Consider the following 15,505-nt stretch of genomic DNA (forward strand, 5'->3'; position numbering starts at 1 on the left):
ACTAAAAACCTTTCTGTCTTTGCCTATATATATGTGCTAGACATTTTTCTCAGAACCATACGGAGAGAACCAATGAAAATCTTTGCAGAAGTCCTTAGAACGTAGGTCTATTAGGATCCCTTGCTGAACTAGATGGGGAATCAGCTCATGAAAACAAATGCCAACTTCTCCGATCTGGGATACCCTGAATGGCCAGACCAGGTTTCCACGGCTGCTTGGTATTGGGAACTCCTCTAACAACAAAGGCACAAACCAGATTGAACAAGTGCCGAGCCGCGACCTCGCTGACTCCTGTTCTGTGCTTTGGACACAGAATCTTCCGGGAACTCAAACACAAACATGCCAAATCCCTCCTCTCCCCTCCAGTATTCTCACTTGGAAGTTCCCGCCAGTGCAAAATGGACACGTCCTCAAGGACGCAAAAAGGCAGAATTGGGGGAAGAACAACACATAACAGATGACAAGCAACACTAGTTGAAGCAAGAGTAGCATGCAGCATTGAGAAGAGGTCCTTAACAGACCACTGGTAAGCATGAGGAACTTACCTCCAACTACACTTGGTGCCCTCCATCACAAGGCTCTGGGCACACTCCTTCCACCAGCTGCCTTCAGTCCACCTCGCTCTCCACTTGTCTAACCCACATTGGCTCAGCTCCTGGATGAACGTGGGATGGGAGACAGCCTCAAATCATACAATTATAGACAGATGGAACGGTGAAGGTTGCAGGGGATCTTAACCATTATCTCTTCTGTGGGCCGACTGCACCCCAACAGGGCCCCATCCAACGTGGGTGTGAATGCCCCCAGGAATGAAGAACATACAAGTTGACTGGGTAGCCTGTGCCAGGACCTCACCAGCACCAGAGACAAGAATTTCTTCCTTACATCTAAACTAAATTTCCCCCTTTCCCGTTAAAATGTTCTATAACACCTTGTAAAAATTTGGTTCTCCTCCTGCTTGTAAGCTCCTTTCAAGCACTGGAAGGCCACACTCAGATCTCCCTGGAGCCAACTCTTCTCCAGGCTGAACAAGCCCAACTCCATCAGCCTTTCTTTAAAGTTAACGCAACCCAGCCATTTGATCTCCTTTGTGGCCCTCCTCCGAACCCACTCCACACAGCTCCCTCTGCATTCCTGGGTGACACCCAGCAGGCCTCACACACCTAGGCACTTCCAGTTGAACAGCCCCTCTTTCTACTTTCTTCCGTCTTCTCCAGAAGATGTCATGAAGTGGCTCATGGCTGCATCACCCATTAACACACAAAGGTCCAGGAAAGGACCCCAAAATCTCAACTCCACAAATTGCCCTCCTCTCTCTAAATATACTAAAACCACCTTGCATGGCCCAACGCTTGTGAAACAACACAAGACAGGCTGCCTCCTTTCTCCAGAACACAGTTTTCAAAGCAAAAGGGGAAACAACATGTTGACACAACACACCCAATGCACAAGACAACAACTAAGCTCAAGGAAAGCAAATTAAGTCGAAGGCAGGCAGGGAGCGCAACGCTGTTCAACTAGTAGTGTCTCAAGCCAAACGCACCTGGGAATCACAGAACAGCCCTCTAAGGATGCCTGGAATGGGGTCTGCACCTCACAAAGTGGCCACAAACACGACTGCATGAGTAGCACCCGATGGCATCACTGAGGAGAACACATCACTCCTGCAGAGCTTTGGACAAGCCTTCCAACATCTGCCACGAGATGCGCCTTCCTCAACACTCCAGTCACACCCAAAGATGCCGACAGGGTCAAAGGATCAAATGCACAACACAAGGAAATGAAAAGGAAGTGTTGTGGGAAGACAATGACACCCCACCTCATGACTTCTCTGGGTTGGGCATGCAAAAGCAGCGTTCTGCACAGTGCTGCCATGCGCAGGGGCCCTCCCCAGGCCCTCAGGCACTCACACAGCAGCATAAAAGCCGGCCCTGTGCCTCGCTCCCTCACACCACTCTCCTGTCGTCTTCTGCTCTGTGCTCTTCCAGGTGAGCTGCACCCCCAGCTGCCTTCTTTGGCCACCCCACCTGGCTTTGCTCTCCATTCCCCTCTGCCCACAAACTCTGCAGCCTTTCCACCTCTTCTGTCATGCTCCCCCAAACCCCAAACCATACCTCCCTGCCGCTTGGGAACGGAACAGCATTGCTTCCCTCACCCCTCAACACCAACTACTTACACAACATCCTCTCTTCCAGAGACCCTCCACCCCACAGCCATGTCCTGCTAAGACCTCTGCCGCCCCTGCAGTGGGGGACCCACCCCGCTGGCTAACAGCTGCAACGAGCCCTGTGTCAGGCAGTGCCAGGACTCCCAGGTCGTCATCCAGCCCTCCACCGTGCTGGTCACCCTGCCGGGACCCATCCTCAGCTCCTTCCCCCAGAACACCGCCGTCGGATCCTCCTCTTCAGCTGCCGTGGGCAGCGCCCTCAGCGCCCAGGGAGTGGCCATCTCCTCCGGCGGCTTCGGCTTCGGAGGCCTGGGCTGCTTCAACGGCGGCAGAGCCCGCTACCCCTGCTAAGGGCCTGCGCCCACACCCTCACACCAACCACCTGCACCCTGCAAGGTGCCTCACGCACTGACCTCACGTCTCTGTGTCACCTATGGCCCAAGGGATCACCAGCCATGGCTCCTCTTTTCATGGCACAAAACAAGCAAGCGGGGAAAAGCCTCAGACCATGCTGCCTGGGAACATGAGCGTGGTAACTTTCTTCTTTCTTTGCGGCTAAAATTGTGCTCTTTCCACTTGGCCACCACCAAGTGGATCCTTCCTTTCCGGGTCTTTTCCTCAATAAAGATCTCATGCATGCCAGCCTCAGATTCCTCCTCTTCATTCCGTTGCTTAAAGCTCTTACCACTTAAACCCTTACAAAGATATGGCTCTAGAAATGAACGTGTTGGGTCCAAACGGGCCCCACGACCTCCTCTCGGTACCGTGTCTCTTACAAGAGCATTGCTGGCTAGCAGATGGCATTCCTCTCGTACGTATTATCTACACTTGTACAAACAAAGTCAGCTAGGACCACTGCACTGCCCAAGCCCACTCAGGAATTGCAGGCTGTCCACAGTGAGGTCCAGTCCCATCACCCAGGCATTTTATGAAGATACTGAACAGCACTGGTCTCACTTCCCAGCTTGGCTGAAACTAATATGGACTCACCACATCAGGATGCTCTTTTCACAGAATCACAGAATCACAGAATTGTAGGGGTTGGAAGGGACCTCTAGAGATCATCGGGACCAACCCCCTGCCAAAGCAGGTTCCCTACACCAGGTCGCACAGGTAGGCTTCCAGGCGAGACTTGAATATCTCCAGAGAAGGAGACTCCACAACCCCCCTGGGCAGCCTGTTCCAGTGCTCCGTCACCCTCACCGTGAAGAAGTTCTTACGCACATTCGTGCGAAACTTCCTATGCTGCAGCTTATGTCCGTTTCCCCTCGTCCTGTCTCCACGTACCACTGAAAAGAGACTGGCCTCACCGCTATGGCCGCCACACCTCAGATATTTATAAACCTGGATCAGGTCCCCTCTCAGTCTTCTTTTCTCAAGGCTAAACAGACCCAGTTCACTTAGCCTTTCTTCATAGGGGAGATGCTCCAGGCCTTTCACCATCTTTGTGGCCCTCCGCTGGACTCTTTCCAAGAGATCCCTGTCTTTTTTGTACTGGGGAGCCCAAAACTGGACACAGCACTCCAGATGAGGCCTTACCAGGGCAGAGTAGAGGGGGAGGATCACCTCCCTCGACCTGCTGGACACGCTCTTCTTAATGCACCCCAGAATGCCATTGGCCTTCTTGGCCACGAGGGCACACTGCTGGCTCATGGCCAACCTGTCGTCCACCAGGACGCCCAGGTCCCTCTCTGCAGAGCTCCTCTCCAGCAGCTCATCCCCCAGCCTGTATTGGTGCATGCAATTATTCCTCCCTAGGTGTAAGACCCTACACTTGCTTTTGTTGAACTTCATCTGGTTTCTTACTGCCCAGCTCTCCCGCCTGTCCAGGTCTCGCTGAATGGCAGCACAGCCTTCAGGCGTGTCAGCCAATCCTCCCAACTTCGTATCATCAGCAAACTGGCTGAGAGTGGCCACTATCCCCTCATCAAGGTCATTGATGAAGATGTTGAACAAGACCGGACCCAGCACAGACCCCTGGGGGACACCACTGGTCACAGGTCTCCAGTCAGACTCTGCACCGCCAACGACGACCCTCTGCGCTCTGCCAGTCAGCCAGTTCTCAACCCACCTCACTGTCCACTCGTCTATCCCACACTTCCTCAGCTTTGTTATAAGGATGTCGTGGGAGACAGTATCAAACGCCTTTCTAAAATCAAGGTAGATTACATCTACCGCTCTTCCCCCATCCACCCAGCATGTGACAGCATCATAGAAGGCCACCAAGTTGGTTGAGCACGACCTCCCCTTGGTGAACCCATGCTGACTACTCCTGATAACCTCCTTTTCTCCCAGCTGTCTGGAGATGGTGTCCAGCACAAGCTGTTCCATCACCTTTCCAGGGACGGAGGTGAGGCTGACAGGCCTATAATTACCCGGATCTTCCTTCTTGCCCTTTTTGAAGACCGGAGTGACATTGGCTATCCTCCAGTCTTCAGGGACCTCCCCTGTTGTCCAAGACCTCTCAAAAATGATGGAGAGCGGTTCGGCAATGACCTCCGCCAGCTCTCTCAGCACACGTGGATGCACCCCATCAGGTCCCATGGACTTGTGGACCTTAGTACTGCCTAGGCGCTCACGCACATCCTCTTTCCTGACTAAAGGGAAGTCTCCCATTCCCCAGACCCTCTCCCTAACCTCCAGGGTGTGGGATTTCTGCGGGAGAGCCTTTTCACTGAAGACGGAGGTAAAGAAGGTATTCAGTATCTCTGCCTTCTCAGCATCCCCCGTTACCAGAACCCCCCTTCACTTAGTAAGGGGCCCACATTCTCTCTAGTTTTCCTTTTGCTGTTAACATACTTGAATAAGCCTTTTTTATTATCCTTTATCACTTTAGCTAGATTCAACTCCAGACAGGCTTTAGCCTTCCTCGTTGCATCCCTGCAGGCCCTGACTACATTCCTATATTCTTCCCAAGTGGTCAGACCCTTTTTCCACATTTCATGGACCTTCTTCTTTCCTTTGAGCTTGCGCATGAGCTCCTTGCTCATCCACAAAGGTCTCCTGCCACCTTTTCCCGATTTCTTGCTCACAGGGACGCACCGATCCTGAGCTTGGAAGAAGAGCTGTTTAAATGCTGACCAGCTCTCAGAGGCCCCCTTACCTTCTAACACCCGAGCCCACGGGATAGCTCAAAGTAGGTCCCGGAAGAGATTGAAGTTGGCTCTCCTAAAGTCCAGGGTAGCAATCCTACTTATTGCTTTGCTTCTTGAACTCCACCATCTCATGATCACTACAACCCAAACTGCCCCCAACCTTTACTTCCTTAACAAGTCCATCCCTGTTGGTGAGAATAAGGTCCAGTAACACCCCTCCCCGCGTCGGTTCCTCCACCACCTGCATCAGAAAGTTGTCTTCAACGCACTGCAAGAACCGTCTGGACCGTGCGTGCCTGGCCATGTTGGTCGTCCAGCAAATATCTGGATAATTGAAGTCCCCCATAAGCACCAGTGCCTGGGAACGTGACGCTACATCCAGTTGCTTTTGGAAGGCCTCATCAGCCTCCTCATCCTGATCAGGGGGCCTGTAGTACACTCCCACAACAGTGTCAACTTTACCAGCCTGCCCCTTGATTCTCACCCATAAGCTCTCCACTGCTACATCACTCTCCCCAAGTAAAGTTCAATACATTCTAGCTGCTCTCTCACATAAAGAGCAACTCCACCACCCCGCCTAGCCAGCCGATCTTTCCTAAAAAGCACATAGCCCTCCATGACAACATTCCAGTCATGCGAGCTGTCCCACCACGTCTCCGTGATCACAATGAGATCATGACCTCGCGACCGCACGCAGAACTCCAGCTCTTCCTGTTTATTCCCCATGCTACGAGCATTAGTATACAGGCACTTCAGAGAAGCAGCATCCCTCCACCTTTCTCCAAGCCGTTGAACTCCACTGTCTCCACCCATCAAGTTCTGTTTGGAGCCTCGAACTGCCCCCTCAGTTCCAGCGGTCCACATTTTGTCCCCTTAACCCCCCTCATACCTAGTTTAAACACCTGTCAATAAGTCCCGCAAGTTCCTCAGCTAGAACCCTCTTTCCCCGTGGAGACAGGCTGCATCCATCTGCAGCCATCATGCCAGGTGCCGAGTAAATTGCCCCATGATGAAAAAAACCCAAAATCCTGCGTTTGCACCAACTCCTAAGCCATTTGTTCAAGAGATGGGTTTTTAGGCTCATCCCATTATCGTTTCCTGCCACTGAAGGTACAGATGTAATAACCACCTGCACACCTGTTCCTTCAACTACCCGTTGAAGGAAGTCTATGAACTTGAGCAAAGATTTTCATGCTGTTTGACTCCGTATCCCTCTGGTGATAACGCCCAGCACATCTCTAGACAAATACACGATGTGTTGAGTGAACTGTTGGCCCCAAAGTCCAACTCCCATGCTTTTTTCCAATGGGGTTTCATCAGGCAGGTGTCCGGTCGGTGGTGGGATTCTCCAGAGCTCCATTTCTGAGTCTGTTCTGTTCTATGTTGTACTGTGTGGTCTGGATGCGGGGCTCGGTTGCGCAGCATGTAAGAAGTTTGTGGATTGCAGTAAGTAGGGAGGAGCAGTTGACCCTGTCAGGAATAGGGAGGCCTTGGAGAGAACTGTTGAGAGACCAGCGGGCTGGGCCGTCACCAATGGCCTGAAGTTGAAGAAGAGGACGTGCTGGATTCTGCACCTGATTCCAGAATGCCCTGGCCATTTGAGGATTTGGGTAGGAGAGAGTGAAAAGCAGCTCCAGCCCAAGCGGTCTTGAGGTTGTGGCTGATGGCCAGATGAATCTGAGTCAGCAGTGTGCCCTGGCAGCCAACAGGGCTGACTGTAGCCTGGGGTGCATTGTGCCCTGCACTGGAATTGAGACAGGGAAGGGCCTGTCCCACTCTGCTTTGTGCTGCTCCATCCTCACCTCAAACCTTGTGTTTAGCTTTGTCTTCAACAACACAAAAAGGATGTGAAACTATTGAGTAGTTTCCAAAGGAGGACTACAAAGATGGTGTAGAGTGTGGAGGAACTCAGGTTGCATGGTTTGTTCTATCAAGTGGAGACTGAGGGGAGGCCGAGGTGCTCTTAATAGTGGCTTAATGTAGAGGTCTGGTGGTCTGAGACGAGTGACACGGAGTCCTGAAGTGGTGAGTTCAGAGTTGTAGAGGCCAGGACTGGGAAGCGAATGAAAGGGAAGTGAACAGAAGGACGTTCAGTGTCTTCACTAAAAGCCTGGGGGCGGGGAGTGGACCTGACTGTGGACAGCCTGCTGTTCCTGCCTGGGCTTGAGCGGGGCCGCTGTAGGGAAATCAAGAAATCAAGACAATACTGATGAAGGAAAGATTTCGTGACCATATTTGTTGTAAATAGGAGAAAATCTTGCCTGGGAGGAAAAGGAATCAAGTGTGCACTGACCGAGAGATGTTGTATGAGAGAGCACAGGCAGAAGAGCCCTTTGAGGGCCAAGACTGCATCAGTGTAGGAGTATATATAACTTACAATGTGATGAAGGCCATCTGCTAGGCACCAAAGCTCTTGTGTGTGGCAAGAGGAGGTCTGGGGCCCTGTTGTAGCTGACATGATGGATTCTAGAGCCACGTCTTTGTAATGGGTGAAGTAGAAGGGACATTATGTGAAGGAATGAAGACGGGGAATCTGAGGCTGACATGCATAAGATCTTTATTGAGAGAAACACACGAAAAGAAAGGATCCACTTGGTGATCGCCAAGTGGAAAGAGCACAACTTGAAGTGCAAAGACAGAAGAAAGATACTGCGCTCATGTTTCCAAGCCCCATGGTCTGAAGTTGTTCCATCCTTCTCTGTTTCATTCCATGAAAAGAGGAGTCATGGCTGGTGAGCTCTTGGGCCATAGGTGACACAGAGACGTGAGGTCAGTGCGTGAGGCGCCTTGCAGGGTGCAGGTGGTTGGTGTGAGGGTGTGGGCGCAGGCCCTTAGCAGGGGTAGCGGGCTCTGCCGCCGTTGAAGCAGCCCAGGCCTCCGAAGCCGAAGCCGCCGGAGGAGATGGCCACTCCCTGGGCGTTGAGGGCGCTGCCCACGGCAGCTGATGAGGAGGATCCGACGGCGGTGTTCTGGGGGAAGGAGCTGAGGATGGGTCCCGGCAGGGGGACCACCACGGTGGAGGGCTGGATGACGACCTGGGAGTCCTGGCACTGCCTGACACAGGGCTCGTTGCAGCTGTTAGCCAGCGGGGTGGGTCCCCCACTGCAGGGGCGGCAGAGGTCGTAGCAGGACATGGCTGTGGGGTGGAGGGTCTCTGGAAGAGAGGGTGTTGGGTGATCAGAGGGAGTTGAGGGGTGAGGGAAGCAATGCTGTTCCGTTCCCAAGCAGCAGGGAGGTATGGTTTGGGGTTGTGGGGAGCATGACAGAAGAGGTGGAAAGGCTGCAGAGTTTGTGGGCAGAGGGGAATGGAGAGCAAAGCCAGGTGGGGTGGCCAAAGAAGGCAGCTGGGGGTGCAGCTCACCTGGAAGAGCACAGAGCAGAAGACGACAGGAGAGTGGTGTGAGGGAGCGAGGCACAGGGCCGGCTTTTATGCTGCTGTGTGAGTGCCTGAGGGCCTGGAGAGAGCCTCTGCGCATGGCAGCACTGTGCAGAACGCTGCAGTTGCATGCCCAACCCAGAGAAGTCATGAGGTGGGGTGTCATTGTCTTCCCACAACACTTCCTTTTCATTTCCTTGTGTTGTGCATTTGATCCTTTGACCCTGTCGGCATCTTTGGGTGTGACTGGAGTGTTGAGGAAGGCGCATCTCGTGGCAGATGTTGGAAGGCTTGTCCAAAGCTCTGCAGGAGTGATGTGGTCTCCTCAGTGATGCCATCGTGTGCTACTCATGCAGTCGTGTTTGTGGCCACTTTGTGAGGTGCAGACCCCATTCCAGGCATCCTTAGAGGGCTGTTCTGTGATTCCCAGGTGCGTTTGGCTTGAGACACTACTAGTTGCACTGCGTTGCGCTCCCTGCCTGCCTTCGACTTAATTTGCTTTCCTTGAGCTTAGTTGTTGTCTTGTGCATTGGGTGTGTTGTGTCAACATGTTGGTTCCCCTTTTGCTTTGAAAACTGTGTTCTGGAGAAAGGAGGCAGCCTGTCTTGTGTTGTTTCACAAGCGTTGGGCCATGCAAGGTGGTTTTAGTATATTTAGAGAGAGGAGGGCAATTTGTGGAGTTGAGATTTTGGGGTCCTTTCCTGGACCTTTGTGTGTTAATGGGTGATGCAGCCATGAGCCACTTCATGACATCTTCTGGAGAAGACGGAAGAAAGTAGAAAGAGGGGCTGTTCAACTGGATGTGCCTAGGTGTGTGAGGCCTGCTGGGTGTCACCCAGGAATGCAGAGGGAGCTGTGTGGAGTGGGTTCGGAGGAGGGCCACAAAGGAGATCAAATGGCTGGGTTGCGTTAACTTTAAAGAAAGGCTGATGGAGTTGGGCTTGTTCAGCCTGGAGAAGAGTTGGCTCCAGGGAGATCTGAGTGTGGCCTTCCAGTGCTTGAAAGGAGCTTACAAGCAGGAGGAGAACCAAATTTTTACAAGGTGTTATAGAACATTTTAACGGGAAGAGTGGAAATTTAGTTTAGATGTAAGGAAGAAATTCTTGTCTCTGGTGCTGGTGAGGTCCTGGCACAGGCTACCCAGTCAACTTGTATGTTCTTCATTCCTGGGGGCATTCACACCCACGTTGGATGGGGCCCTGTTGGGGTGCAGTCGGCCCACAGAAGAGATAATGGTTAAGATCCCCTGCAACCTTCACCGTTCCATCTGTCTATAATTGTATGATTTGAGGCTGTCTCCCATCCCACGTTCATCCAGGAGCTGAGCCAATGTGGGTTAGACAAGTGGAGAGCGAGGTGGACTGAAGGCAGCTGGTGGAAGGAGTGTGCCCAGAGCCTTGTGATGGAGGGCACCAAGTGTAGTTGGAGGTAAGTTCCTCATGCTTACCAGTGGTCTGTTAAGGATCTCTTCTCAATGCTGCATGCTACTCTTGCTTCACGTAGTGTTGCTTGTCATCTGTTATGTGTTGTTCTTCCAGCAATTCTGCCTTTTTGCGTCCTTGAGGACGTGTCCATTTGGCACTGGCGGCACGTTCCAAGTGAGAATACTGGAGGGCAGAGGAGGGATTTGGCATGTTTGTGTTTGAGTATGCGGAAGATTCTGTGTCCAAAGCACAGAACAGGAGTCAGCGAGGTCGCGGCTCGGCACTTGTGCAATCTGGTTTGTGCCTTTTTGTTAGAGGAGTTCCCAATTCCAAGCAGCCGTGGAAACCTGGTCTGGCCATTTAGGGTATCCCAGATCGGAGAAGTTGGCATTTGTTTTCATGAGCTGATTACCCATCTAGTTCAGCAAGGGATCCTAATAGACCTACGTTCTAAGGACTTCTGCAAAGATTTTCATTGGTTCTCTCCGTATGGTTCTGGAGAAAATGTCTAGCACATATATATAGGCAAAGACAGAAAGCGTTGAGTGAACCGTTGGCTCACAAGTCCAACTCCACGGCTTTTTTCAAATGTGGTTGTGCACCAGAGGGCAGTGGCATGGAACAGGCTTCCGAAGTCAGTGCAGAAGCACTATGGCTGCTGGATTTCAAGAAACATTGGGCAATGCCTTCAGATGTAGCATTTAATTTTTAAGGAGTGCGTTGTGGAGGCATGAGTTGGACTCAGTTATCCCTGGGGGTCCCTTCCAACACCCTTGGGTACTGTCTGATTCCACCGCATTTGTTCCCTCCCGGAGCTCGTTGCAGCTGGTTAGCCAGCCTTTAGCTCTTGTCTTCCCCAGTGGGTGTGCTGCGTGGCTGGCTGGATGCCTCTTGATGTTGGAAGGCTGTAGGGCTTGGAGAGACCCTCTGCACATGGCAGCATTGTGCTATGAGCTGCTGTTGCATGCCAAAGTCTGGCCAGTCATGAAGTGGGGTGTGTTTGCCTTCCCACTGTGCTTCCTTTCAATTTTCTTCCTTGGGACACATGGCATTTGACCCTGTCAGCAGTTTCAAGTGAAAGTACTGTAGGCAAGGAGTTGTTCTAGAACGTGCACATCAGGGTCTACAGATGACTTTCTACATGCAGCAGAGATGCACTGTTGTTGGTGAGATCATTGCTCAGCATTCCAATGAAGTGACCAGTGCCAACATTTGGGGAGCATGGTGGGAGTCCTGACATCACAAAGCTTGAGAAAGGACAGTGTCCTGCTCTCACAAACAGCCCTCCCCTGCCTACTTGGACAGCTCCAAGGAGGGTCTCAAGCAGTACAGCTCTAAGGAGAGCTCTAAGCAGGCACTGCACAAAACAGGCAGCCTCCTTTCTCCCAGCTGCAGCCTTTTAAGAACGAAGGGCATCCAGCCAGCCATGGAGCACACCCAGAGGGAAAGACAAGAGATAAAGGCTGGCAGACAAGCTGCGATGAGCTCAGGGAGGGAACAAATGTAGTGGAATCAGAGAATACCCAAGGGTATTGGAAGGGATCCACACCAATAACTGAATCCAACTCATGAGTTCACACTGGAGTCCTTAGTTATTAAATGGTAGATCTGAAAGCATTGTCCAAATGCCTCTTGAAGTCCGGCAGCTTTAGTGCTTGTGCTTTGTAATGGAAAGCCAGTCCCCTGCATATCGTCCTCCGGTGCAGAACTTTTCCCTAAACCCCACTTGACTCTCCCATGACGCAGCTCCATGTCATTTCTTCAGGCCCTGCCACTGTCACCAAAGAGTAAGAGATCAGTGCTGCCCCTCCTCTACCCTTTGAGGAGCTGTAGGCTGCCATGAGTACTCCCCTCAGCCTCCTCTGCCCTTGGCTGAACAAAAACGGAAGTTCAGTTCCACTAGAAATTACACCATTATAGCAGGCTCCATTTGGATGCTCACTAATAGGTTTATGTGCTTCTTATATTGTTTAAGTCAAAACAGAACACGGTACTGGAGCTGAGGCTGCAGCAGTGCAGAGCAGCAAGGTACAACCCTACCCTCTCCCACTGGCAGTGCTGGTCCTGATGCACCCCAGGGTACAGTCAGCCCTCAACACATTACGTCTTTCTCTATATATGTTCTCAACATTTTCTCAAAAAGTACACAGAGAAAAACTATGAAAAAAAATGATGTCCTTAGAAATTATGCCTATTAGGTTCCCTTGCTGAACTAGATGGGTAATCATCTCTGAAAGGGAAGTGCCATCATCATCAAACAAGAATACTTAGAACATTAAACCATGCTTCCGCAGTTACCTGGAATTAGAAAGTCCTCTAACAGCAAGGACACAAAGCGTAGTGCACAAGTGCCAAGCAATGACCTCACAGACAACACTGCTCCCTTTCTGTGCTTTGCCAATTCTTCCACATGCCATGACATGAATGTGCAAGATCACTCCTCTGGCCTCCAATATTCTCACTTGAAAGGTACCGCTTGTGCCAAATGGACACGTCCTCAAGAGAAGGATGCAAAAAGGCAGACTTGCTGGAAGAACAACACAAACCACATGATGTGCAACACTATGTGATGCAACAGCAGCTCATTGCACAGTGCCGCCACGTGCTGAGGCTGTTTCCAACCCCTCAGGCACTTGCAGAACAGCATAAAAGCAAGCTCTGCGCCTCACTCCCTCAAACCATTCTCCTGAAGCCTTCTCATCTGTGCTCCTCCAGGTGAGCCTGCACCCCACTACCTTTCTTCCACTGCCCCACCTGGCCCAGCTTTCCACACCTCCTCAGCCAAAAGACCCAGCCGCTCTCCTGCCTTCCCAAAACCACACTCCCTGCAGACACACATCACACCTCCTCAATCCCTGCGTCACCTCAGCACTGATCCAAGCACCCCAACACCCTCTGCTAACCCAACACCCTCTCTTCCAGAGACCCTCCACCCCACAGCCATGTCCTGCTACGACCTCTGCCGCCCCTGCAGTGGGGGACCCACCCCGCTGGCTAACAGCTGCAACGAGCCCTGTGTCAGGCAGTGCCAGGACTCCCAGGTCGTCATCCAGCCCTCCACCGTGGTGGTCACCCTGCCGGGACCCATCCTCAGCTCCTTCCCCCAGAACACCGCCGTCGGATCCTCCTCATCAGCTGCCGTGGGCAGCGCCCTCAGCGCCCAGGGAGTGGCCATCTCCTCCGGCGGCTTCGGCTTCGGAGGCCTGGGCTGCTTCAACGGCGGCAGAGCCCGCTACCCCTGCTAAGGGCCTGCGCCCACACCCTCACACCAACCACCTGCACCCTGCAAGGTGCCTCACGCACTGACCTCACGTCTCTGTGTCACCTATGGCCCAAGGGCTCACCAGCCATGGCTCCTCTTTTCATGGCACAAAACAAGCAAGCAGGGAACAGCCTCAGACCATGCTGCCTGGGAACATGAGCGTGGTAACTTTCTTCTTTCTTTGCAGCTGAAATTGTGCTCTTTCCACTTGGCCATCACCAAGTGGATCCTTCCTTTCCGTGTCTTTTCCTCAATAAAGATCTCATGCATGCCAGCCTCAGATTCCTCCTCTTCATTCCTTCGCATAATGTCCCTTCCACTTCACCCATTACAAAGACACGGCACTGCAAACCGTCATGTCTGCTACAAGAGGGCCCCAGACCTCCTCTTGCCACACACAAGAGCTTTGGTGCCTAGCAGATGGCCTTCATCACATTATAAGTTATATATACTCCTACACTGATGCACTCTTGGCCACTTTGAGGCTCTTCTGCCTGTGCTCTCTCATACAACATCTCTCTGTCAGTGCACACTTGATTCCTTTTCCTCCCAGGCAAGATTTTCTCCTTTTTACAACAAATATGGTCACAGAATCTTTCCTTCATCAGTATCGTCTTGATTTCTTGATTTCACTACAGCGGCCCCGCTCAAGCCCAGGCAGGAACGGCAGGCTGTCCACAGTCAGGTCCACTCCCTGCGCCCAGGCTTTTAGTGAAGACACTGAACATCCTTCTGTTCACTTCCCTTTCATTTGCTTCCCAGTCTTGGCCTCTACAACTCTGAACTCACCACTTCAGGACTCCGTATCACTCGTCTCAGACCACCAGACCTCTACATTAAGCCACTATTAAGAGCACCTCGGCCTCCCCTCAGTCTCCACTTGATAGAACAAACCATGCAACCTGAGTTCCTCCAGACTCTACACCATCTTTGTAGTCCTCCTTTGGAAACTACTCAATAGTTTCACATCCTTTTTGTGTTGTTGAAGACAAAACTAAATACAAGGTTTGAGGTGAGGATGGAGCAGCACAAAGCAGAGTGGGACAGGCCCTTCCCTGTTTCAATTCCAGTGCAGGGCTCAATGCACCCCAGGCTACTGTCAACCCTGTTGGCTGCCAGGGCACACTGCTGACTCAGATTCATCTGGCCATCAGCCACAACCTCAAGACCGCTTGGGCTGGAGCTGCTTTTCACTCTCTCCTACCCAAATCCTCAAATGGCCAGGGCATTCTGGAATCAGGTGCAGAATCCAGCACGTCCTCTTCTTCAACTTCAGGCCATTGGTGACGGCCCAGCCCGCTGGTCTCTCAACAGTTCTCTCCAAGGCCTCCCTATTCCTGACAGGGTCAACTGCTCCTCCCTACTTACTGCAATCCACAAACTTCTTACATGCTGCGCAACCGAGCCCCGCATCCAGACCACTCAGTACAACATAGAACAGAACAGACTCAGAAATGGAGCTCTGGAGAATCCCACAGCCGACTGGACACCTGCCTGATGTAACCACATTGGAAAAAAGCATGGGAGTTGGACTTTGGGGCCAACAGTTCACTCAACACATCGTGTATTTGTCTAGAGATGTGCTGGGCGTTATCACCAGAGGGATACGGAGTCAAACAGCATGAAAATCTTTGCTCAAGTTCATAGACATTATACCCACTAGGTTCGCTTCTTGAACTAAATGGTTGATGCTCTCATAAAAGAATGTGCCATCGTCTCCAGAGCAGGGTACCTCGAATGCCCAGACCAGGCTTCCACGGCTCTTTGGAACTGCCAGCTCCTCTAACAACACACACACAAACCGCACCGCACAAGTGCCAAGCCATGACCTCACTGTCAACACTGCTCATCTTCTGTGCTCTGGCCACTACTTCCGCGTGCCGTGACACGAAGGTGCAACATCGCTCCTTTGGCTTCCAATGCACTCACTTGAAAGGTGCCGCCGCTGCAAAATGGGCACGTCCTCAAGAAAAGGATGCAGAAAGACAGACTTGCTGGAAAAACAACTCACACCACATAACGCACAATTCCACGGGATGGAAGATCAGCTTGCGTCCCAGACAAGAGATCCTTAACACTCCGCTTAGGGGGAAACATCAGGAACTTGCCTCCAACTACACTTGTTGCCATCCATCACAAGGCTCTGGGCCCAGGCCTTCAGCCAGCTGCTGTCAGTCCACC

General features: G+C 52.0%; 2 protein-coding genes across 2 annotated transcripts; one reads left to right on the forward strand and one right to left on the reverse strand.

Annotated features, from left to right (window-relative positions):
• Positions 1 to 8,093: 8,093 nt before the first annotated feature.
• LOC104910491 (feather keratin 1-like) lies at positions 8,094 to 8,747 on the reverse strand. The gene is made up of 2 exons (XM_085219970.1): positions 8,624 to 8,747; positions 8,094 to 8,416 (listed from the first exon to the last, which is right to left on the reverse strand). Exons 1-2 carry the CDS (start codon positions 8,736 to 8,738, stop codon positions 8,094 to 8,096), a joined length of 438 nt encoding a protein of 145 aa, XP_085076096.1. The 5' UTR covers positions 8,739 to 8,747.
• Positions 8,748 to 13,004: 4,257 nt separating this feature from the next.
• LOC104916612 (feather keratin 1-like) lies at positions 13,005 to 13,307 on the forward strand. Its single transcript, XM_085219971.1, has one exon. The coding sequence runs from the start codon at positions 13,005 to 13,007 to the stop codon at positions 13,305 to 13,307; it is 303 nt and encodes a 100-aa protein (XP_085076097.1).
• Positions 13,308 to 15,505: the final 2,198 nt, after the last annotated feature.

This window comes from Meleagris gallopavo, chromosome 3 (genome assembly GCF_905368555.1).
Source record: "Meleagris gallopavo chromosome 3, MGAL_WU_HG_1.1, whole genome shotgun sequence".
Lineage (NCBI taxonomy): Eukaryota > Metazoa > Chordata > Aves > Galliformes > Phasianidae > Meleagris > Meleagris gallopavo.

What these genes read in the sequence shown, in the direction of transcription:
- LOC104910491 (XM_085219970.1), bottom strand. Translation starts at nt 8,738, where the DNA reads ATGCGCAGAGGCTCTCTCCAGGCCCTCAGGCACTCACACAGCAGCATA. An exon ending in TCTGCTCTGTGCTCTTCCAG is followed by an intron (nt 8,417 to 8,623) that starts GTGAGCTGCACC and finishes CCTCTCTTCCAG; the next exon opens with AGACCCTCCACCCCACAGCC.
- LOC104916612 (XM_085219971.1), top strand. Translation starts at nt 13,005, where the DNA reads ATGTCCTGCTACGACCTCTGCCGCCCCTGCAGTGGGGGACCCACCCCG.